The sequence below is a fragment of the Mustela lutreola genome, chromosome 14, assembly GCF_030435805.1.
Source record: "Mustela lutreola isolate mMusLut2 chromosome 14, mMusLut2.pri, whole genome shotgun sequence".
Taxonomy (NCBI): Eukaryota; Metazoa; Chordata; class Mammalia; order Carnivora; family Mustelidae; genus Mustela; species Mustela lutreola.
In genome coordinates, this window is record NC_081303.1 from 69,666,944 (window position 1) to 69,691,367 (window position 24,424).

At 51.4% G+C, this 24,424-nt stretch overlaps 1 protein-coding gene across 4 annotated transcripts in view; it reads right to left on the reverse strand.

The window, feature by feature from the left end:
* Positions 1-24,424, reverse strand: part of NOS1AP (nitric oxide synthase 1 adaptor protein) — a 263,224-nt gene that overhangs the window by 166,108 nt on the left and 72,692 nt on the right. For all 4 annotated transcript variants that reach the window (XM_059146119.1, XM_059146120.1, XM_059146121.1 and 1 more), the window contains one exon: positions 24,237-24,308. In XM_059146119.1, coding sequence (XP_059002102.1) covers positions 24,237-24,308 — 72 coding nt within the window. The remainder of the gene's footprint in view (positions 1-24,236; positions 24,309-24,424) is intronic.

Consider the following 24,424-nt stretch of genomic DNA (forward strand, 5'->3'; position numbering starts at 1 on the left):
AGGTCGCGATCCCAGGGCCCTGGAATCGAGTGCCGCACCGAGCTCCCTGCTCATCGGGAAGCCTGCGTCTCCCTCTCCCTCTCCTGTGCTTGTGTTTCCTCTCTTACTGTCGCTGTCAAATAAATGAAATCTTTAAAAAAAAAAAAAAAAAAGAAAGAAAGAAAAAGAGATTACATTATAATCTCCTTCCTAGTGCTTCTAGTGGCACTGGGACAGAGGGGAGGATGCCCAGACGTCTGGAGGCTCAGAGGCAGAAGTCTGTGCAGTTGGGGCGTGCGGTCCCGGTACGCAGAGCAGGTGACATCAGAGCCCAGCACGGAGGAAGCAGTCCAGCCCCTCACCCACGTGGCTGTTCCATCACCCCCATCCAAACTCTATAGCTCTTCGAGCCGCCAAGTCATCGACCAGAAGACAAGAGCAATTCATGAAAGCAACAGGTTCTGGGAAGTACGGTGGAATCAGTTTAGCATAAAATGAACACAAGCTGCCAACTAGTGTCACCACGCAGAGACTGGGAGAGGAAGGACAGCGCCCCGCCCACCCCCCAACGAGGACGTCCACAGCCTGATCCCCAGAACACATGGATATGTTACTTGACCCAGCTGAGGTTCTTGGGAGACGTGATCACACCAAGAGCCCTTCAGGGGCACCTGGGTGGCTCAGTCAGCTAAGCTTGTCTGACTCTTGGTTTCGGCTCCAGTTATGATCTCAGGGTGACGATCTCAGTGAGCTCAAGCCCCACGTCGGTTCTGCGCTCAGCGGGGAGTCAGCCTGCAGATCCTCGCCCTCTGCCCCTCCCCCACCCACAGGAGCATGCTCTCACTCGAAAATAAATAACTACTTAAAAAAAAAAGAATCCTTCTCTGGAGAGATTATCCTGGATGATCTTACAGCCCCAAGTAATCACAAAGGTCCTTAAAGATGGCAGAGGGAGGGGCACCTGGGTGGCTCAGTGGGTTAAGCCTCTGCCTTCAGCTCGAGTCATGGTCCCCGGGTCCTGGGATCGAGCCCCCCCATTGGGCTCTCTGCTCAACGGGGAGTCTGCTCCCCCCCCACCGCCTGCCTCTATGCCTACTTGTGATCTCTGTCAAATAAATAAATAAAATCTTTAAAAAGATGGCAGAGGGAGGCAGGAGAGGAGAATCAGAGGAGCTTCTGTGGAAGAACGGTCTGAGGAGTGAGTATACAGAGAGGAAGGGGCCCTGAGCTGGTAAACACCAGCAGAGCCTCTAGAAGGTGGAAAAGGCAAGGAAACGGATTCCCCTCCAGAAGGGACACGACCCTGCAGACACCTTTATGTGAGCTCAGTGAGACCCATGTCTGACTTCTGACAGAAAGCTGTAGAAGCATAGATTTACACAGACTCATTAAACCTGTGGAAATTTATTACAGCAGCAATAGAAAGTAAGAGAGACTATCGTGACTCCTCAAGAGCTGTGGGCCTGCGGTCCACCGTTGCACAGGGAACAAGGCTGCAGCCTTCATGTCACCCCAGCTGCGTGCCTCAGTCAGGCTCAGGGAGCTGTAGGGGGAAACATGGCGGCCAGGCTCTCCACAGGCATCCTATGGGGACCTTGCCTCCCCTACTGGACATGGTGCTGGGAGAGCAGAGAGGACGCTTGCTGGGAAACCCCACAATATGGAAAGAGGTCCTGGAGTCAGGAAAAGTGGGGCTCAAATCCCAGCTCCACTCATCAGCAGCAAGGGACATCTGACCTGACAGCACCGCATCCAACTGGAGAGACCCAATGCCACGTGAGGATCAGCAGCCAAGCACCCCGTCAGACAGCAGACCCTATGACTGGCTGCTCTGTAGCTAGCAGTGAAGACTGGTGCTAATAAGTGAGCTCATTCTGGGCCAGCAAGTGACGAACACGGCCCTGACTTCTCATCTCCCTCGGCCCTGGCTTCCTTGGCTAGTCAAAGAGGAAGGCTGGTGGCTCCCAACCCATCTGGCTCCACAGCTCTGAGACTGAAAGCCTAAAAGGTGATGGGAACAACGTGAAAAATACAAGCCCAACATCGATGGGAAGCAAGGACTTTTTCATTTCTATCCACGCGTTCTCCAGAGTCCTTCGTGAGGGCCACCCGCGTCAGGCCATCACCAAAAAAACACGCTGCGTGCACTTGAGGAAGGTACTAAACATAAACCATGGTGTGTCAGAGCTCTCGGCGGCTCATAAGCCACAGATGGAATAAACTGGACGTTCTGGGTTCCTTCCCAGAAATGAGAACGCCAAAATCCATCCTCGGATAACCCGGCTAGTGTGAGGGGCTCAGATTACCACAATCCCCCAAAACACAAGGCCCTCCGTGACGTCAGGTCATCCGGGTCAGCTGGTCCTATTCCAGACCCCCCAAAACAAGAACCAAATCTGCACAGAAAACAGGGAAAACAAATAATAAAAGAGCTCACCAAGATTTAATCTTTCAAAAAGAAGTAAAAATTACGTAGATGAGCTTATTTAAAATATAAGACACTACGTGAAACATGGAACATTTAGGTTACACTGAATTCTGAATTCTTAAACTGGAGTAAGAGTGGAGTCCTGACTTATTGTTGTACATTCTTCTTTGTTCTGACAGGTCTACACACCAGGACGCCATCCTCCACCTCTGACTTGTACACATACTACTGTACGTGGATAATCTTTGCAAAAATTATTTAAGGGCTTACATTTTCTCGAAGGTGTTTCTTTGTATTCAAAGATATTCAAATCCTCCTTTGAAGCCTGTTTCTTGTCAGCATGCTGGTTATTTCTCTCGCCAATTATGAACAGATCTAACCCTGCCCATTTCTCGTTTGTCTGGAGAGTGGTTTGAACAGTTCTCCGGCAACCTTTTTATTGACTATCTGGAAACCGACATCTTCGGAAGATTTGCAATTTCACTTTGAAATGCATTTGCATGGAATTTGCATTGAAGAAAACCGGGGCTGACAGACCCTGGGGATGGAGAACAGAGGAGAGGAAACTGAATGGGGGATGGTTTTTGCTTTTTATTGCTTCATGACAAATTAGCACAAACTTTGGGGTTCATAAGAAACCACGTTTATTTTCTCCCTGTTCCTCTGGACCCAGCTTGAGTCCTCTGCTCAGGGTCCCATAAACTGCTATCATGGTGTGGCCCAGGCTGTGTTCCACTGTGGACTCCGGGTCCTCTTCCAAGCTCCCTGTTGTTGGCAGAATTCGGTTCCCGGCAACTAAAGGACTGAAGCTCCCTGTTGTTGGCAGAATTCGGTTCCCGGCAACTAAAGGACTGAAGCCCCCATTTTCTTTCTGGCTGTAAGCTAGGGGTCATTCAGCTCCTCCACACTGTCCGCCGTCCCTTTTCATGTGACCTCTCAGACACGGCAATTCTTTGAAGCCTTCAGGAGAAGCTCTCATTCCAAAGAGCCTTCTATAAAACGACATAATCTTGGTAGGAGAGGATATAAAAGCATGAAGCACTAGGGTCACCTTGGGCACATTTGTTATTAGGACCATTTTATTTATTTATAAAGATTTATTTATTTTACAGAGAGAAAGAGAACCCAGTGTTGAGGGGCAGAGAGAGAAGGAGGGACTCCATACTGAGCCAGAGCCTCACGCGGGGCTCAATCTCACAACCCTGAGATCGTGACCTGAGCTGAAATCAAGAGTTGGGTGCTCCGTTGACCGCACCACTCAGGTGCCACAGGACCATTTTCTAAGCGATCAGCTCCTTAGTGAAGATTTGATGTTACAAATGCCACTGCTTTCCAAGGCAACCCCATCATTCGCGAGTGCAGACGACCCCAGGCATAGTCAGGACCCCCGGGCCCTCACCCTCAGATCCAGTCTCTCGATCCCACCCACCAGGGCTCTGGGGGCCCCGCATTTCCTGCCAGCAGGAACGATACAGTGGCTAGTCTTCGTCTCCTCTCCATCTAGCCTCTGCTCTGTCCCTGGAGAGGGCTCTGGACCACGCACACCTCACAGCGTTCGCATCTGCTTACAACGCGTGAGTAGCTCCCCAGGAGCGGCAGGACAAAGTCAAAGCTTTCTTGCAGGCAAGGAGGTGCCTTCATGGTCTTGTGGCCTGTAGAGTCCAATGCCACAGGCCTGCCTCCCCAGCCGGCCCTGTGCTCTCCCCTCGAGACCCAGGGTGTCACCTTGGCCTGGACTTCCCTGCCCTTCGTCCATCCTTCTGACCTGAGCTCCAGGGTCCCATCCCCTGTGAGGCCAACCCTGACTCCCCCAAGTCGTCCCGCATGGTCCTTCCCATCGCACACAACTGCTACACAGCATTTACCCTCTGGGCTAGAGCTACTGGCTTCTAGGTTCTTCTTCCTGCCATACTAGGGGCATCTGGAGGCCAAGAATTTATTTTTTCCTTCCTGTATCTCAACAGTACCGGGGAACAGGCAACAGTGATGGCATTTGCATTAACCCTATTTCTAGCACAAGGTGGCAATTAAGAGCCCAGGGTTATGAAACCACGGGGCCTGGGTCTGAAGGCCGGCTACACCACTTCTAGCAGCATGACTCAGGGCACGTTACTCAACCTCTCTGCACTTTGGTTTCATCATTTCCCAATCAAAAATCTCTATTGGAAAAAAAAAAAAAAAAAAACCTTAATTCTTAAATATCTTTGAAATTTAGAAAAAAGAACACCTACTTTATAAGCTCTATATAAGGAATGAACAAGTTAATACTTGCGAAGGACCCGGAAAAAGGTATAGAGAGGATCGGGACAATACAAATATTGGTCACGCCACAACCACGGGACACGCAATGGTGAGAAATCCATCCAAACAAAGGAGAGATGGCACACAGGTCAGAGAGATCTTACCAGCAGGTAAACCGTCCTCAGCCATGTTGTTCTGAAATACTCTAGCCGAAAAAGTAAAGGTATAAATAAAAAATAAACTATGAGACAACAGAGAAAGCAGAAACTGCAAAAGCCTGATGATTCCAGCACCTGAGTGACAGGGAGACCAGCGATTCTACTTGTCGGGTTTTACAAGTTCGACAGTTTCCAGGATGAACACAGCCGAAGGCTGAATCAGCCAGCCCCGGCCTAGCACCCAGAAAGAGCCCTGAGCATCTGGGCAAGGCTCTGCCTTTCACGTGCCGAGGAAGCGCCCCCTTCCTACTGTGCTTCCCATGTGGCCATAGGTCCCCAGGGAGCTCGGGGGCACACCACTCCAGCCCCTCCAGCAGCGCACATGTCCTCCCCACATTGTGCTTCCCTCCAGAGATGCCCTGGGGTGACAGACTGAAAAGCATGGACATCAGGAGTGCTGGGTTCAATTTAATGCTAACTTTCACCATTCTACCTTCTCAGCCTCACTTTGCTCATCCTACAGTGGAAAATCCCACCTCCTAAGATCACTGAAACCAGGAGGGAAGGTGGACCACGCTGAGCCTGGGGCTGGGGTCTCTTCCTGCGGGTGACTTGGTAACCAGAGTGCACAACCCACCTGCCTGTAGAACAGGACTGCCACCCCAATGTGACCTGAACACCTAAAAGGGCCACGGGTGGGCCAGCCCCTCCTCTGAGTCACAACAGGGTGAAGGGCTCAGCTGCAGGAAACTCCCCAGGGCTGCAGGCCTTCTGTCACCCCCAAGGGGAGAGGAGCTCCAAGCATCACATTATGCTCCTGTTCATGGAGGGATCCTCGAAGCTCAGCTAAGGCCTGACTTCCCCAGAGCTGCTCCAAATCACATCATCACCCTACTTTCCCATTATAACCTCCCAGAATTAAAAAAAAAAAACAAATCTCAGCAACGCAGGTGGCCGTGCTTACCACTCATAAACAGAGAAGAAAAAAAAAAAAAAGCAAGTCCATGTAGGGGCAGCTCAGCACCAGAACTAGTCTACTTTCAGAGGGCACTGACTCTGTATAAAGGGGAAGGACCTCCAGATATTTATCCAAGAGATTTGAAAATCTGCACAGGCATGTTTACAGAAGCTTCGTTGGCCACGATGAAGAGTCACCAAACTCTGGAGGCACGGAAGGTGTCCTCCTTCAGGAGCGCTGAGTCCATGAAGGGCGGTGGGTACGCGGACACCATGGAATGTGGTTCAGCGGTGAAAAGTAATGAGCTGTCAAGCCACAAAAAGACAGGGATGACCCTTAAATGCACATGGCTAAGTGACAGAAGGAAGCCTGTAGGAAACCTACACGCTGTGATTCTGGTCACAGGACATTCTGGAAAAGACGAAGCTGGAGAGACCGCGTCAATAGCAGTTGACAAGGATTTGCGATGGGGGGGTGGGGGTTGAACAGGTAAAGCACGGGGGGTTACTCAGGATGGCGAAATCAGTCTGTAGGATACTGTGATGGTAAAAATGAGACCTCTAAGTGTTTGTCAGAAACCCAGAGAACTCCACAGCACAAGAGGAACCCTTCATGCATGCCATTAAGACAAATATCACTGGGGAGGTTGTGGGGGGGGCGGCAGGGAAAGCGAGGGAAATCCCGGGATGGAAGGGCGAACTGGGACAGAAGCGTCTAAACACACCACAGACATAAGAAACAGCCTCACTTGTGGAGGCGGGAGTCTGAGGGCGGAGTCCGGGAAAGTCAAGGCAGAACACAGTACGCGTAGACGTGTGAGAGCTAAGGGCCCTCCCCCAGGGATCCAGCTTAACAACCTTTCAACCACTGCGCTGGAACCCAACAATGAAACAAAGCCACGGTGAGAGCCAGTTTTCTCACCCTTGCCAAGGAAGCCACAGATAAGCCAAGGGAGGAGGCTGGAACCAGTCAGGAGGTGACGGATTAGATCTGGAAGCTTCAGCACAGATTAAGGTTGAGCTGAACACAGATACAGGTGGTTATAGACAGAATCAGTGATGGGAGAGAAAGCAGAGGAGCACTTGCATGCCCACCTTTCCTTGCTCTAATGGCTGAGGGGGCCAAGGAGCAAAGCCTCCCCTGGAGCATGTGCACACCTCGCCCCCCATCTTGGATTCCTGACACCATTCTCTGGTGAAAGGAATGAGGGCTCCCTACAAAAATAGGGGACCCCGGAACTCGTCAGGAAATCTACACTATGAGCCTGGAGCATCTTGTAGAGCCAGAAAACTTAAAAAAAAAAAAAAAAAAAAAGGACAAAACAAGCCTCCACACTGATGGGGTTCTATCAAAGGGATGTAGGAACCACGCAAATGAGCTCTCAGTGGCCAAAGCAGGAACAGAAGAACCAAATAGAACAGCAGTTAGAGCCCGAAGTATGAAAGGAGCGTGAACGAGTCCACACTGATGTAAAAAAATTCCTGAAGTGAGTGGCGAGAAGAGACAAATCTCGATGCAGAATTCCATCCAACTTATGGAGATACTCAGGGAGTAGAACCTGCCTCCCCACTCTGTGAGTGACACAGGGACTTTCTCCCAGAGACGACAGCACGGAAAGTGAGAAAGAAGAGTCGTCACTTCACACACACTACCTCGAGTCCTGGGAGCAAGGTTAACACCAACAGGGATAAGCCACACGGGCAGAATGGGTGGGAAGGGCACATCGTCTCTCTGTTCTTCCCCAAACACATCCCTCCACTCGTGACAAAAAGCCAGACAAATCCCAACTGAGGGGCATTCTAAACTATATGCTGGAGAAGAACCCCTCAAGCCTGTGGAAGTCACCGACGCAAGGGCAAGCTGAGAACTGTCCCCACCAAGAGGAGCCTCGAGAGACACGATGACTTAATATAATGGGGTATCTCAGACCAGACCCTGGAAAAGGGACATTAGGAAAAGCTACAGAAGCCCCATGAAGTAGGGACTTTAGTTCATCATCGTGGATCGCTATTGGTTCATTCATGGTTACGAACATGCCACACACACCAGTCACTGGAGAAACTGAGGGAAGCGGTGGGGGAGGGAGAGATACAGGAACTCCTTGTACTTTCTTTGCCATAATTCTGCAAACCTGGTGACGTTTTTAAAAAGCTTAAATAAAGCAGACCGCCACTGAGCAGGGGTAAGCTCACCGCGTGTTTAGAGAAGGGGTCCCTGATGGCCCGATGGCAGGTGAAGCAGCTGGCGGCCTGAGTATCAGACCATCAACCCTCAGTCTCCACCCCTGCAGGGTTCCTCAGATGGCCCCTGACCCGGCCCCCTAACACTGAGGTTCAAGAGCAGGACTAAACACAGCTCCGATCTCTGAAAGCTCTCGTGAGGACGACCGGGCTGGATATGTACAGTATTTACAAGGGCATGGAGGGCGCACTTGGGAGACTCAGGGCTACTCCCCCAGGCTCAGACTCGCCGCTGCCAGGGACACACGTGACCAACAGCGTCACTGCTCTCACGGAGTCCCCATTTAATAAGAACAACAACTGTAAAACAAAGCAGGCTAAAATGTACCTGAGGAGCAAGAGACCAGAGCAGAGCTGAACCCCAGCTCAGAGAAATCACAATTTTTTAGCCAAGATTTCCATTTGGAGTGGGCCTTGAAGTGGTGACAGCGGGCGGGCAGCAAAGGGAGAGAATCCCAGAGAAAGGAAGAAGAGGACAAGCAGGAGAAACTGGACACCACACACTCAACACCAAGTTAGAAAGTCTGCATGGCCACAGCCGGACAACAACGGGAAAGAAGTTTCGACAGGCACAGTGGAGCCAGCCTGGGAGGCCCCTGCCCACCAGCTGAGAACTCCGTGTTCTGTTCACAGGTAATAGGGAGCCATGGACAGTGTTTGAGCAGAGGCATGACAGAAGCTGGTCGAGAAGCTGTGAGCAGGGGGAGGAGGAACCCGTCAGCTCTGCCAACACAGCCTCCTCCAGGAGGCCGGACACACCTGTCACAGGCACACTCAGGAGAAACTCCCCTCTCTGCAGGCAGGACACAGGATTCTCAAAGGAGCAGCCTGCATGCCTGGCCGTACAATTAAGTGTGGAGGTGTCTGGGAATGGATTAAAGTGAAAGTCGTAAATCAATACCATGTCTTTCATTAAACGATCTGGCTACTGACTCCGCACTGGCCCCTTGGCAGGTATAGTTGTTTAGTTTAAAAGCAGCCAAACTCTTATTTAAGTGTTATCCCTGCTAAATGAAGACCACATGAACAAGCCAACATCGACATCTAACCAGGCTTGAAGAAGGGCGCGGAGTGGGGCGGGCCTGGGCGAAGACAGCAGGTGCCGGGAGAAGGGTCCAGCCAGAGCCCCTGAGCAGCAGGGTCGGCACTGAGGGAAGGCAGAGGGCTGCCCGGTACCCATCCGAGGAGGGCCTCAGCTGTTAGCAGCACCTGGTGTCCTGCTGGTCAGCATCCCATGCCCTTTTGGGAGGGAGGGAGAGACCAACCGACCTGTGTGCCCACAAGCCTCATCAGGCCAACAGCTCCCCCATCAACTGCACATGGATTTCTAGGCCTCGGCTCTTCCCAGCAAGCAGGCGACCTCCACGGGGACCCTGCTGTCCCACTCTCCCTCTCAGCGGCCTGGTTCTGTTTATCAGCTGTTTCTGCAGCAGAGCCAGCGGATGGCGAAGACCAGGGGAGAACAGGTTGGTCTGGAAGCCCTACCTGAGCAAACCGGCTCAACCAGCAGCTCCCCGGAAGCAGAGGCGGGATGGGTCCAGCATCTGCAGGATGCAGCAAACGAAGACTGCCGCCGACTCTGCGCAGGGAGAGGCCAGGTGGAGAGGTCAAGGCCACACTCTGTACTAACACACGATGTCCACCTACAGATGATCCAGAATGGGGGAAACCAAGTGGGAATGTCGGTCCGCCTTAGAGCAGCAGCGTGGCAGTGAGGAGTGCAGGTACTAGAGCCAGACTTCTGGTCACTGACTGACTGTGTGACCTTGGCCGAGTGACTGAAGCTCCTCTATAAAGAGGCACCCAGGCCAAGGGCTCGGAACAGCACCTGTTACTGAACAGCAAGGATCGACTTGCTGTCATTGGTATATCTGAGCTAGACTCTCGCTGCTACATGTCTGATGTTGGGGGTGCCCCCATGTACCTATAAGAAATGAAACCATTCCCTCCCTGTTCTTTCTTGGCTTTCCCGTGAAGTGGCTTTCGACTCCTAACCCAAAAGAATTAAGGGAGCGCCTGGGTGGCTCCACTGGGTAAGCATCGACTCTTGGTTTCGGCTCAGGTCGTGATCTCAGGGCCGTGAGGTTGAGCCCTGCGTCAGGCTCCGTGCTCAGCGTGGAGTCTGCTGGAGATTCTCTCTCTCCTTCTCCCTCTGCCCCTCCCCCTGCTTGTGTGTGCATATGCTCTCTTCAAAATACATAAATCTTAGGAAAAAAAAAAAAGAATGAAAGAGGCACCACATCAAGTTTTAAAATATTAGCAACGAACAGACACCCCAAACTATTCAAAATGCCTTCTCTCCCAGCTCTTCCTGGGCCAGGATAAACAAAGATCCACTTTGCCGAAGGAAGGCAGGATGTGCACACCAGCGACTGCGCAAGCCCTGTGGTGAGGGGACCATTAACAGCAGCGAGCAGGAATGCCAGATCTCCTCGAGAGGGTTAGCAGGTGGGGAAACTGCTAATATCACACTAACAAGGGGGATTCCTGCTGGTTAGCAGGACTGAGTTCACTGTGGGGAAGGGGTCTGTCATTCCTGCAGCCAACGGCCACGTGGGGAGACGCCTCTCCTCGGACCCCGAGGACAGGGCAGCAGGAGCACAGGGACGGGAGTGGCAGCTGTCCCGCTATTTTTCACACCAACCGAAAGGCCAGGGGAGTGGGGGCCATACAGAATAGGCAGACATGGCAACTTTTTCACCCAGACCTGGCGAGGGAAGCACCAGATTCCACACCGGTGGGAGACCGTACTGGCCTGGAGCCCGTGCGCTGGTCTCGCTGCCTTCTGGGTCTGACAACCCACCTGTGTGCGCACCTGACGGTTTACAAAACCTTCCACATCACGGGTCCTCGAAGCTGCAGGGAAGAGCTACGAGGTGACCTTGCAGAGATGCCCCTTATTTTATAAGGGGAAGCCTGAGGTTTAGAAAAATTAACTTCCCGTAAGTCCCCTAAGAAAAATTAACTTCCCCATGAAGCAGGAAACCCGCCAAGGGCTCCTGCTTCCAAAGGCTCCTGCCTCCAAATCCCGAACAACTCAGAAGGAAACATTCCAACAGATGGTAGCGGGGGGTGGAGGCAAGGCTCCTGTCCAGTCGTATCCCCAGCGGGGAAGGACAGGAGACTCCCACAACGACTACATCACCCATCCCAGGCCGGGCAGTGCTACGGACCAGACACCTGTCCCTGCCTTTCTTTCCCACAGGGGCGACACTGCTCCTGTTTTCCCAAAGAAGAAAGAGCCATTGAGAGATTCGCCCCTTGGCTCGAGGGAGGCTGACCACAGTCAATGCCCTCGGGGAGAGAAATACATTACAGCAAATGCAGAGACCGAGGTCTCTGTAGAAGGAGAGCTCCCAGAAGGGACAAATGCTCTGCGGCTGTGTGGAAGATAAGCAGAAGCTCAGCAGAGTCCCTGTGGGACAGACCCCCACCCTGTGGATAAAGGGACGCTTCCCAGACAGCGGTAAAGAGCAGAGCAGAGGGGGGCCTCAACAGGACCCCACTGTGGCCTGAGGGTCCCCAAAGAACCCCATGTGTCTCGCACAGACTTCAGACTCCAGCCCACAGGTGATGAACCATCGCCAAACAGTTCTGAGCAGGACAATTCTTGCAGACCCACCTGCAGACCCGTCTTCAGACAGAGGAGCTGGGCCGCCGTGCAGAAGATGGGGAGAGTGCGGTTCAGCCAAGGGCACGACCACCGTGCAGGGGTTCCTGCGACGGGGTGTGCGGTGACAGGATAGGGCCCTCCTCCCTGGGTAGGGGTTCACAGGAGACACGCATTTGAGCAGTATTTGAGAGGCCCCATCAGTAGGGGTGACTGATGCGGGGTCAGTAAGGTGACCCTGAGGTTTCTGGCTTCCATTCCTGCACCGATAAGATGCTTGCAGGGAGATAAGCAAATGTGAGGAGAAAAACAGACTCAGGGGAGAGGGTTCACAGCAAAGAGAAGAGACTGTGGGAATGACGAATTCCATTTCTGACATACTGAAATGAAGGTGCCTCTGGGACACCCAAGCGGGGGTGTCAGTCAGGACGTATGGGTCTCAAACTCTAAAGAGAAGTTTATAAAAATCAAATATGGCCTTATTTACAGCCAGTGCTGTACACTGTCTGGCAGAGTTCCCAGGCTGAAGAAAGGCACCATCAGGGACACAGAGGACGTGGCCCGGACCGACGTTTGGAAACACGGGGCCCATCAGCACGTCCTTGGAGGACATCTGAGCCCGGAGTAAGTGGGCTGCAGACTCATGCTGGTTCTGACAACACAGCCAAACCACATCCAAGCTCTGGACAGAATCCCAGATTCCCCCCTTCCCAGCCCTGTGACTCAGGACAAGCGAGTGAGCCTCTCTGGGCCTTGGTTTCCTCATCTGTAAAATGGGACCATGACCATGCCTATGCGTGTGGCTGCCGAGAGGACCAAGTCACGTGACACTCACGAAGCTCTTTGCTAGAGCCCGACACCGTGACACAGCACACAGCACAGTCTTTATCCAAATTTGGTCATTACTGATAAGGACAACAGTGGTGTCATTAGTTTGAGTGAGTTACTTCCCTTCTCGGGACCTTTATCTGTAAAGCAAGGGTAAGACTTGCTTTTTATGGGGCTCCTGGAGACTTAAATTAGAGGACAATGGACATGAACATGGACTTAACTAGGAAGTACGCCTAAGGAACAGATCGGGCCACTCCACAGGGGTCTGAGGGGTCCCCCCACAAGCAGCTCAGGTCCTCAGTGAACCGAGCTGCACATCCCCGTCCTTGAGCACATGGCTCAGGATCCAAAGAGGAAACAGCCACACACTACAGTCTGTGTGATGTGCTGAGTGCAAGACATCACACAACAGCGTGCTACTCAATTGAAAGGGCCGAAATTGGACTTACGTTACACTACGGATGGTTCCTGAAAACAGCGTACTTAGTGAAATACGTCAGAGAAAGGCAAATGTTGTAGGAGATTCTGCTTAGAGGAGGATTCTGGGAAAGGCAAAATCGTAGAGACAGCAGGCAGAATAGAGGCTACCAGGGTCCAAGGGAAAAGAGGTGATTATTGTTTAGTGGGCACAGGGCTCACGGTGGGGACCATGAGAAGGTTTTGGATATAGAGTGTGATGGGCACAGAACTGTGAATATCTTTAAGATTTTATTTATTTGTCAGAGAGAGTGAACACAAACAGAGGGAGCGGCAGGCAGAGGGAGAAGCAGGCTCCTCGCTGGGCAAGGAGTCTGATGCGGGACTCGATCCCAGGACCCTGGGATCATGATCTAAGCAGATGCTTAGCCACCCAGGCGTCCTGAGAATTAGGAACATATTTAATGCCACTGAGTTGTACACTTACAAATGGTTAACATGATGAGGATTACAGATACTTAAAAATCCACAGAAGTCCTCAAAATCAGGAGTGGCTGCTCAGCTACTAATGGCAGAAACCTGAACAAATGGGTCCCCAAAGACTGGCTAGTGTCACAGCAATGAAGTGGGGTTCTTCCCAACCTCTGGTGTGACGGAGAAACACCGCCACTTCGGGTACTAAGCGGGCCATGCAAGAATCTGGGGGCTGGGCTGGGCAATATTCAAATGCTCCTGTGGAAACACAATTAAATTATTTCTTACTCTTGAGCACAAACAGCTGTAATCAAGACAGCTTCTTTCAAAGCAAAAGGGCATTTGGCTTTGATGATAACTGATTCTTCCTAACTCCTCTGCTGATGGGGAATGTATTTAGCAGTCCTGCTCCAGTTTTAAACTCATTTCCGAATCGCTCGCCTTAGGAGCAGAACCAAAGCTTCTCATACAGAATGATTTTCCAGTCCAGTGTAGATTCAGGGGACACATAAATGCATTTCCTCAAGTGTGGGCAGGACTTTAGTAGGTACTAAGTGAACCAGATTCTCATGAGGTGTGATCTACTGTCCCTACTTGGGACCCTTGAGTCTCTGGTCACACTGACCTTCTTGCTATTCCTTGAACCTGCAAAGCCCATTCCTGCCCCAGGGCCTTTGCACTTACTGCCCCTCTGCAGGTTTGGGTATCTTCCTCCAGACAGTCACATGATCCTCCCTCCCTTCCATATTCACATCTCTTGCAATTCAAAGGCCTCCAAAACTCCATATAAAGTAGCACCCACCCCCTCTCCTCTGGCACTATCTATTCTATTTTCTGCTCTGTCTTCCTACAGAGAATTCACATGTGATACACTATGTAAATGGCCTCCTCCCCTACCTCCAATTTCAACCAGCAGAATGAAACTCCAGGCAGACAAGGGCTTTGTTTTGTAGACTGCTGTGTCCTCAGCACCTAAAAGAATACTGACTCATAAAAGGAGTCAATACATTTTTTTTTAATGAATACAGGAAAAATATTAGGTTCTGCTCTCAGCACACCATTCTTCATATTGATGAGAGTGCATCACCACAGTTCCCCTAAGAAAGCAATGATTTGTTCTTCCTCCGGCTGAGAAGACAGCTGTAACCAAGCCATCACACGCTGCTCAAGCCACACCAAGTGTTCTCTGAAGTTCAATAAAGTCCGCCCCCCCCCCCTTTAGAGAAAGCAAGAAATGTTCTCGCAAACATTCAGTGTTTGAATGAGTACATGATTTTTGCTACATCCATACTAAGGAATATTATTTGGGAATAAAAAGAAATGAAATGCTGATCCATGCCACAACATAAATGAAGCTTGTAAACATGATATGAAATCAAAGAAGCCAGAATAAAAGGCCATGTGCCGTAGGAGGCCATTTCTAGGAAGTGTCCAGAACAGAGAGATCCATAAAGACAGAAATTAGATTAGTGGTTGTCTAGAGCTGGGGGCCTCAGGGGAGAGACTGAGAAATGCTGGCTAAGGGGCATAATTTCTTTTGGGGGTGATGAAAATGCTCTAAACCTGACTGGGGTAATGGTTGCCCAACACTAGAAACAGACTAAACACCAATGAATTACGTCCCTGAAACAGGTGAGTTGTAGGGTATGGGAATTAAGTACCCATCAAGTCACTACCAAAACAAGCCTCGACAAATCAAGTTTGTTGCAACATGATTTCACACGTATGGCCTAAAACAAGATAGTACGTACTCATGCATCCAGGTCTGATACAAATTTCTAAATTAAACACAAAGTGTACCCCTAAATAAATTCAAAGGAAAGCTGTTTGTGTCAGAGAAGACCTTGTTATTTCACTGAAACCCTAGTACTGACCACCTGGCCCCAGGGTTCTCTTAACTTTGGTGCACGCACACTCAGGGTGATACTCCGCATCGTGACCACTGGGATGGTCCAGGGACCAGCCCGTCAGAGGAGCTGCTGGAATTAACCAGAAAGGTCCCGTCCCCGCAGCAGCGAACAGCTCCACCAGCACCCAGGGAGAACAGCTGTGCTGTGCCTGGCCCTCAGCCCCAAGCTCCACCCACCAAGCCCACTTTCTGCCCCTGCCCGCTGTCCAGACTGCTGCCCAGTTCAGTCATCTGTCCCTGCTCTCATGGCCATCCGTTACAGACGGAGGATGAACTTTTTTTTCTCCGTGGTGCTTGACAATCACAGAGGAAGACGTGGGGCCGGCTCCGGCAGACAAACACCCCTGCAGACAGTGAATCTGCTCACTGCCGGGGGCAGGGCGTGGCCCTCAGACAGCCTGGAACACGCTTGGGTGACTTCACTAGGATCAAATGGAAACACCAAATTTTTAAAATTCTTCCAGATGATTCTCCGACCCTTGAAAGCACACTTATAGATTCCAAGAGTGCCATGGAAACCCTTCTGAGAAGCCTTCATCTACAGACGAAGGAAAAAAAGTAACTGACTCCCAAAGCGAAACTTGACCCCATGCCAGCTCCCCAGTGTCCCTGCCCAATACATACTAGTTAGGACGGAGGGGAAGGGGCGAGCGGATGGCACAGTCGGTTGAGCATCTGACCCTTGATTTTGGCTCAAGTTGTGATCTCAGGGTCCTGGGATCAAGCCCCGCATGGGCTCTGTGCTCCACCGGGAGTCTACTTGAGATTCTCTCCCCCGCCCCCCCGCCTCACTCCCCCACTGCACCTCCCCCCAACCACTCTAAAATAAATAAACCTTTAAAAAAAGAAAAGGAGGGGAAAGAACTATGGTTTATGGAGTACAACCCTCGTGCGACAGGCTTTGCTCAGTGCGTTGCAGCCATAGATATACCCATGAGATGCATCTGCCAACACGACATCCCAGTTTTACTGGTGATTAACCAAGGCCAATGGGGTAAGAAACTTGCGCCATCATTCAGGCGGCAAACAGTAGGACAGGATTTGAGCAGATGGTGTCTGGCCCCCACTAGAGCACCTCAGACAAGGGGTTGAACTCTTCCAACCCTGCTACAAGTCTAACACTCTAATCCTATGCTGGGAGTCAGAACAGGGACACCCCCACCCCATGAGGTCCCCAACCTGACCTCCAAACCCTGTGAGTGTATTACCCTTGCACGGCAAAGGGGGCTCTGCCCGGTCTTTCAATCACAGGCTCTGAGTCGGGGAGACTAACCTGGATGGTCAGGGAAGCACACGATGGAGAGGCCTGGGTACTGACAAGGGTCCTGGTGAGGGAAGGAGGAAGGCAGGAGGGTCGGAGAAGAGGTCAAAGGCCAGGACTGCTGGCCAGGGAGATGGAAGGGGTCCAGGGCCCAGGAATTCAGGCAGCCTCTAAAAGCTGGAAAAGCAAGGGCACAGATTCTCTCCTGGGGCCTCAAGAAGGAAAACCACCATGTCAACCCCTTGACTTGAGCCCCAGGTCAAAATTTTTGACCTCCTGATCTTTAAGACACTGAACCAAAGTTGTGTTAAGCCCCATACATTAGCAGTCACGGGTTATGGAAGCCGGTGGGGAATAACAGGGCCATACCAAGGTAACGAGAGAGGGTCTGCGTTGCCACCTAAGCTGTTCCAAGGTAGACGAGTCAGCCTTGAACTTGAGAAGGAGAAAAATTACCGACCATGGAACATGTGATGCTGCAGGAACCCACACAGGGAGAGGGTTACACGTGGGGGGATGGGGTGCTGTGGCTGACTGGCGGTGGGGAAGGAAAGGCGGCAGGGACAGGAGGCTCTCACAAGGGCTGGGGCTGCCCCACACAGCCCGCCAGCCCGCCCAGGACCCAGATGTTCTCCCAAAACAGCAGCACCCCGGGCCGATTCATGCTGGGGTTGTTATCCCTTGAGAAAAAGTTCTGGAAGAGTCAGTAATACCAGAAGGGGCCTGTGGGAGGGGGTGGGCTTGGCCACTTCCTGGGCACCAGCCCATTCTGTTCAAGACCACGGAGCCACAGCACTCCTGAGCAGCCACATCTGAGAAATCAGGTCACCACTAGATGGAAATCTATGCTCCTATCCTGGACACCTGTGAAAGGTGTTTGCAGCATGACCAGAGGTTTAATTCAGCCCACAGCCAGAGGAGCCACAAAGAAAGACCAACCACCTCTGAGCACCTCTGGACACAAGCACACACACAGCTTCAGGTCCAGGCTGCTCTAGCTTCCGGGAGACTATGCCATGTTTCTACAGCAGGGACCTGTCCCCTGGTCTTTTCACAGCCAGAAATCCAGTCTTTGGCCACAAGGACAGCTGTCTGTCCCCTCTCCCACACCAAAGCTCCAGCAAGATGCTTCTCCCCTTCTCCCCTTCTAGAAGGCTCCCCTTCTAGAAGCTACAAAAGGTTCCAAAGGTGAGGAAGTAACAGAACAGCAGGTACCCAGCTCAAGCCCAGCCTGGTTCTCCACACACTGTAGCCCAGAGCATTCCTCCTTCCCGGCACCCCCTCAGCGAAATCTCACTGGGTTTCACTGCTGGATGCTCACGTGGTCATCAATGAAGATTAATTTTCTCAGTCACTCAGCAAAAGTCCACTGAGCACAGGCTGTCATACGGACAGCCTGCAAAGTCACTTGAGTGCAGCAAAGGGAGGGGTGAGGTGCCCAAGAACGCAGGAAGGGACAAAATGACCTGTGGGGGCTGGAGAAGCCTCCCTGAGGAAGCGAGGTTTGCACTGAAATCTACAAGAAGACGCTAGCCATTAAAAGGACTTCCATGAAGCAGGGTGGTGTCTCTCGGGTTTTGATCTGTGTTTGCACAATGCTTTGAAACCCAAAAGAAGGTACAGAAATGATACAGATGAATATAAATACCCCTTTGCGGCTTACAAAGTATCTTTTCAGGCATCATCCCAGATTTGACAACAGCACCAGGAGACAAGAAGTATGATCCTCTCCCTTTTACAAACCAGGAAGCAGAGATGAACTGAATGGTTACACCTTCCAACAAGAAGACTCAGAACCCAACTCTTATTAGTCCTCACTGAGGGCTCTAACTGCACAGCGCTGCTTTCCCAGGGAAACCAAAAAGTGCAGGGACAGGGACTGGCTGGTGATCATGTTGGGAACAAAAGGCATTCAAATCATAGCAAATATCTGCCTGCTGCATTCCCCTCTACACACGCAGGTACCGTGAGGCAAGGCCAGCAGGCTGGATCCACCTTCCCCTTCCACCAGAAACCTGCAACCAAGCAGCCCCAGTTGGAACCAAACCAGCCCTGGGCTCACACAGAACTTCTCTCCACTTTGCCTGCAAAGTCGGGGAGGGGGGCCCGTAGACCCCTCCCCTCTCCTCTTCGTCTTCCAGATGGCACCTGCTCAGACACCGGGATCGTTGGTAGACAAAAAGCAGGACAATCAGCCTGTGCTTGCTTCTGGAGAGTATAAACTTCCCTCTTGCCCAGATGGTTCCAGGGATCAGAGGAGAACATGGGACTGGACGGGTGAGGGAAAGGATCAGGGCGGGAATCAGAAGGCTGCCTGGGTTGGGTCTGGGCTCCTCCCTTGCTTCTTTTTTGTAGGCTACAGGCAAGGCACGTGGGGTTGGTGGAACAGGCCCCCAGTGATGTCCAGCGCTAACTCCCGGAACCTGGGACTATTACTGCATGTGGCAAAAAGGACACTGCAGCTGTGATTAAGAATCACAAGACGTGAAGACTGTCCCGCACAATGACCTCCAGGACCATTGGCTAATGACTCCGTGTGGTTCTAAACAAGTCTGTGATGACTGGTTACAGCAACAGCAGACAGAATAGGAGAGAAGCTGAAGCTTGAGTAAGACCACGGAGAGGACAGACCACAGAGGGAACAGACCAGGGTCCCCATGGCCTTGAGCAAAGGGGCACATCCTGAATGAGCAAACATAGAAGGCGGTGAGAGACCCCAAAACCACAGCTACCTGTGACTGCAGATCCTTCCAACGCAGAAGGATCCCCCGAGCAAACCAGAATTCACCCTCACTCCCCGTCAGTGGAAACTCCCAGAAGCGGTATGAAGAAAACAAAAAAGCAAAAACTGCACAGTGACCTCCCCCAGGCCTCACTCTACAGCAGTGGGAGGTACTGGGAGTCCGAAGACCTGGGTCCTCCTCCTGTGTGGGCCTCACTGTCCCCTTGGGAACACCCAATGGACAGACGGAGAAGCCGCAATCCCAATCCCCACCAAACAATGAAGCATGTGCCAGGATTCCGTGGCCCTTAAGTGCAGGACAGACCAGATTTAAAGAACTCTGTTCAAAGTCACTCAGGAAAAACTCCCAGAGTCTGCAGTGATGGTCAGGCAGGAAGTGAGGCACTTGGGGCCCGGAGCGGGCTGTGGGGGACGTGCTCCCTCAAGACTGCAAGTCCTCCCTGAGCCGTGACATCCTCAGCTGGGCAGGGTCAAGGGGGGTGTCATCCGGCTGCAGCGGCTGCTAATCCCGGGTTCTATCTTGGGAGCCCACACGGCTGCCCTGTCTCCCCAGACTGGGCTAGATCTCCAGCTAGCTAGATCTCCACACTTCCTAACCTCTTGCCCCTCGCCTACTAACTTAGTTCTTCGTGTGCTTATCTCGTCCATGGCCAAATGCCAGCACCAGAGGAAGATTCGGACTCTGATGAAGCGTACGGTGCTCAGGAAATACCTGCAGGACGGAGGAACGAGCTGACGCACGTTCGTCCCGCTGGTGGACAGCAAGCAGTCTACTCGGCTCAGTCCTGACGAGTCCCCCACATACATGCCACCCCATATCCAGGACGGCATCACCCTGAAGTTACAGCCATTCAGAACCTCAAGCCCAGTCCTCGGAAGTGCAGTACAAGGAACCCCTGGGCCCTGGCATGGGCAAGTTCAGCCAGGAAGGCTCTATGACAGGAGGCAGTCGGGTAACCCACCGCGAGTGCTTGCTCTGCCTCCTGACGCCTCCCTCCTCCCCGCCCAGAGACCCCCCCCCCCCCGCCCCGGCTTAGTGGTTTCCACCCCGACATACCCCTTCCAGAAAAGGAAACCCATCTATTTAAAGATCCAGCACCAAGAAGGCACACATTATTCAAAAAAAAAAAGAAAAATCTTGAAACCCTGGTGTACCATGGGTGGGAATTTTAAACAATACAACCATTATGGAAGATAATATGAAGCATTAAAAATAGAATTGCCATACGATGCGGCCCTCCCGCATCTGGGTATAGACCCAAAAGAATTCGAAGCAGGATCTCAAAGATATTTGCACGTTCGTGCTCAGCGTGTATTCGTGAATACGCTGCGTGTATTCGCAACAGCCAAAAGGGAGAAGAGACGCAAGTGCCCATCAACAAAAGGACGAATAAAGAAAATGCGTTAATTATACACGTACAATTGACTACTACACAGTCTCATAAAGGAAGGAAATCCTGTCACATGCCACAGCACAGAGGAACCTCCAGGATATTATGCGAAATGAATCAAGCCAGTCACAAAATGACAAATACAGTAGAATTCCATTTATGAGGTATCTAAGCAGCCAAAATCAGAGAGACCAGAGTATAAAGGTGGTTGCCAAGGGCTGGGGGAAGAGGGAAAGGAACTGGGGTTTCATACAGAGTTTGTTTTACAAAAGGAAGAAGTTTTGGAAAGATCCGTGGAATGATGGGAATGACACTACCGAACTCTACATTTAAAAATGGTTTAAACATCAGTTTAAAAATCTTGAAAGCACATTACAAAAGGAGGAAAAAAAAAAAGACATCCAGAAGAGGTACCAAGAATTTTAAAAGAAAATCTATACAGTCAGAGAACAAATGAGAAATGGGGGTGGGGGAGAGAAGAAGAAGAAGAACACATATTCAGTGCAGTCGGCCCCGCAGTGGGGAACTGAGGAAGGAGGAGGGGCCCGTACACCTGCTGCAGCCCCAGGCCTGAGGCCGAACACGGCCCCCCTCAGGCCAGTCACTTCCCCTTCCATGGGCTTCTCTCTACCTGTACTGCCCCATCCCCTGTCCCGTGCAGAGCTCCCTGATCAGGGAGAGGGGCATATAAAAGGCTTGGCAAGGCCCCCAGATGTAAGACGCCACGATCCCTTTCACGGCGGCTTCTTGGAGGACTAGCCCTCTGCCGTAGGAGGCCTGCGTCTTCGAATCCGCATGAGCGTTCAGCCACCTAAACCCCGAAGTGTCCTGCCCAGCGCTGGCTTGGCACCATTCCACAGACAAAGAAAGTCAGGAACAGTCCTTTACACAGAAATCCCAGGCCTTGGTTCTCGATGACTGTAATTACAGCCAAAACAGCTCTTTTGAAAGGGAGAGAGGCAGAGAAAACAGCAGCCTGGACCGAGCAGTGAATTGGGGGTTCTGGGGTAAAACACACACCCAGAGTGCTTGCTGCTGCAGCGTTCTGTCTACACAAGGGCCCGGCCAGCCAGACTGAGCAGCTTTCTGGCCAATGTAGTTCTCCCTCTAACTGAATGAGCCGCTCACTCATTAAGCACTGGAAGCAGGTCACAGCAACGGGAGCTCCTGGCACACGGCCACGCGGGCTAACAGATGATGGGGCAGAGGAGACAGGGCCACTCCAGCCCTGCGGGTCCCCAGCTCCCAGGGCGTGACCAGTTCTAGCGGACACCCCAGCTTTGGGAAGAGGTTTTCTACACAAGTACACTCTGTTCCTTCTACGAAATGGTGTTTCTGCCATGGACTCCCTCACTAGGGAAGTCCCACAGCCCAACCCTTTGGTTCACCAACTGGGCGCACCATCACCCAAACCCATGTCCAAGAGCCAGGCCACAGAGGAGGCAGCGCCATGCTGGGTACGAGTCCCAGCTCCGCCTCCTGATGGCAACTTGACCTAGAACCACGTATTGAGCCTCACCAAAACTCTTGTTTCCTCACCTACAACACGTGATAACATCCTCACCTTGTCTAGAGTAGTGGCAAATAATAGAGAAAAATTTATTTCCATCCTAAAAGGCCAACTGAAGCACCTAACACACAGTATTACTCCTGACAGCTAATATTAACAGAGATATGACTCTAATTATGAAAAGGGTATTTTTTCAACATATTTCCTGCATCTTAGCTGAATAGGAAGGAAAGAGGGACGTTCTTGGTGAAACCCCAAGGATGGCCAGCCCCAGGTCCTGGCCTGATGGCTGCAACAGTGCCAAGCCCGATGAGAGCAGGAGCACCCCCAGCATGGGAAAGCCCCACCCGGCACCCCCTAGCCAAGGCCGCTGCACTCCCTACCTGAGTGGGAAGGCCGAGGAAGAAAAGAGGAGAGGCCTGGGGACGTACTGAATGGCAAGCCTGACGCCACACGGACGAAGGATCTCACGTGGCCTCTTGAGACCAAGGGGGAACTGACTCAGGCCACACACCCACCACTGCCCGGACCCTGGGACTCCTCACCACCCCTCCAAGCTTCAGTTTAACCTAAAAAACGAGGGTAACAAGACCCCAATACCACAGCTTGTTGTGAATGTGGAGTGAACCCATGTGAAAGGGCTTGAAGCAACTCACTCCCACATCCATGAGAAAGGGCACTGCTGTTTTTCATAGTTTTGACAGATTCGACTTAATTTAAAAAAAAATGTTGAAGGACTGGGAGGATCAAGGCAGTGAAAAGGTTATTTTGATCTTTTTATTTAATTATTATTATCACTTAACTTTTTTTTATGTTCAGTAAGCCACTGTGTGTAGTACATTAGTTTTTGATGAAGTGTTTGATGACTCATCAGCTACACACAACACCCAACACTCATCACAACATGTGTCCACCTTAATACTCCTCCTCCTGTTACCCCCTCCCGCTCCCCCTAATTTTTCTATTTTGTAAAGCAGGCTCCACACCCAGCGAGGAGCCCAACACCGAGCTTGAACTCATGACTCTGAGATCAAGACCAGAGTTGAGATCAAGAGTCAGATGCCTCATCGACTGAGACACCCAGGTGCCCCAAAAAAGTAATTTTAATAAGCTAATGAACTACTCAAAGAAACAGGAGCAAACATACTAATTTTCTTCCCCAAATTGCTGTCATTGAGCTGAGATTTCTGTGGATGGGATGAATTGGCAGGAAGTAAAACTGGCAGGAAGCCAACTGACGCACCCAACATCTGCCATAGGTTTTCTATTTACCTAGTAGATTCTTCTGGAGACAAAGAGCCCAAACCAGGCTGCATCCGAGATGACTGATCCCATCACCTCCAACACCCATTTTCTCCAAGAAGTCCTACAATTCCACTCAATCAATCCCCATCCTCCCTTCGAAATGTACAACTTTAAAGCAGCTTCTATTTCAATGCAGAGCAGATGGACAAATTTCTTCACTGTGCTCAGAAGACAACTTAATTCTTGCTCAATCTCTGCTCTTGTGCACCAGAGTCAAAAAACAACAGTCCAGAATGTTTACCAGATGCTGCTAGAAGATCCCCAAAATTCCAGAAGAGAATGTACACATTTTCAGAGCCTAAAGCAACTGACCACGGAAATTCTGCTGAAATCCCACAATTTGTCCTTAAAAATTCAAGTCGACCTTCTTCTATACCACAATAAATCGTTTCACTTCTTAAATGTTTTGAGCCAATTAACAACTAATTATCAAACATTTTCCCTAAAATCTGAATAAACAAAGGTCCTTCGCCATTCTCGCTCAGTCCCCAGGAGACCCCACATATCCTCAAGGTATGTGCATCTCGGTTCCAGAAGCAACAGGCCAGGAGATGGGGGGGTGGGGGAGCACCCCTCCCGCCATCACATCCATCTTAACCTTGGCCTTTAAATCAAGATCAACCACGCAGCTCAGAACAGCTTCCCTGGAGGGTAGAGGAAGAGGGATCTGGGGTTTGCAGTGGGTGGAGCCGTCCACTCTGATGCCCCCAGCACCATCTACAGGGCTGACAGTGAAGATGCTGGGGCTCTGACCCCTCACAGCCCCTCTCCAGCCACTCACCCGGATCCGGCGCATGGCAGCCACGATCTCCACTCGGCTGTTGGGCCTCGGCACATCCAGGCTTCCGACGTACTGCAGGGAGGAAGCAAGCACTCAGTGAGAGGAAGATAGCAAGAGTCCCCGGTCACAGAACGTTCGCAGAAGGACACCCAGCTGAGCTCCCTATTTTGCAAAGGAGGAAAGAGCCA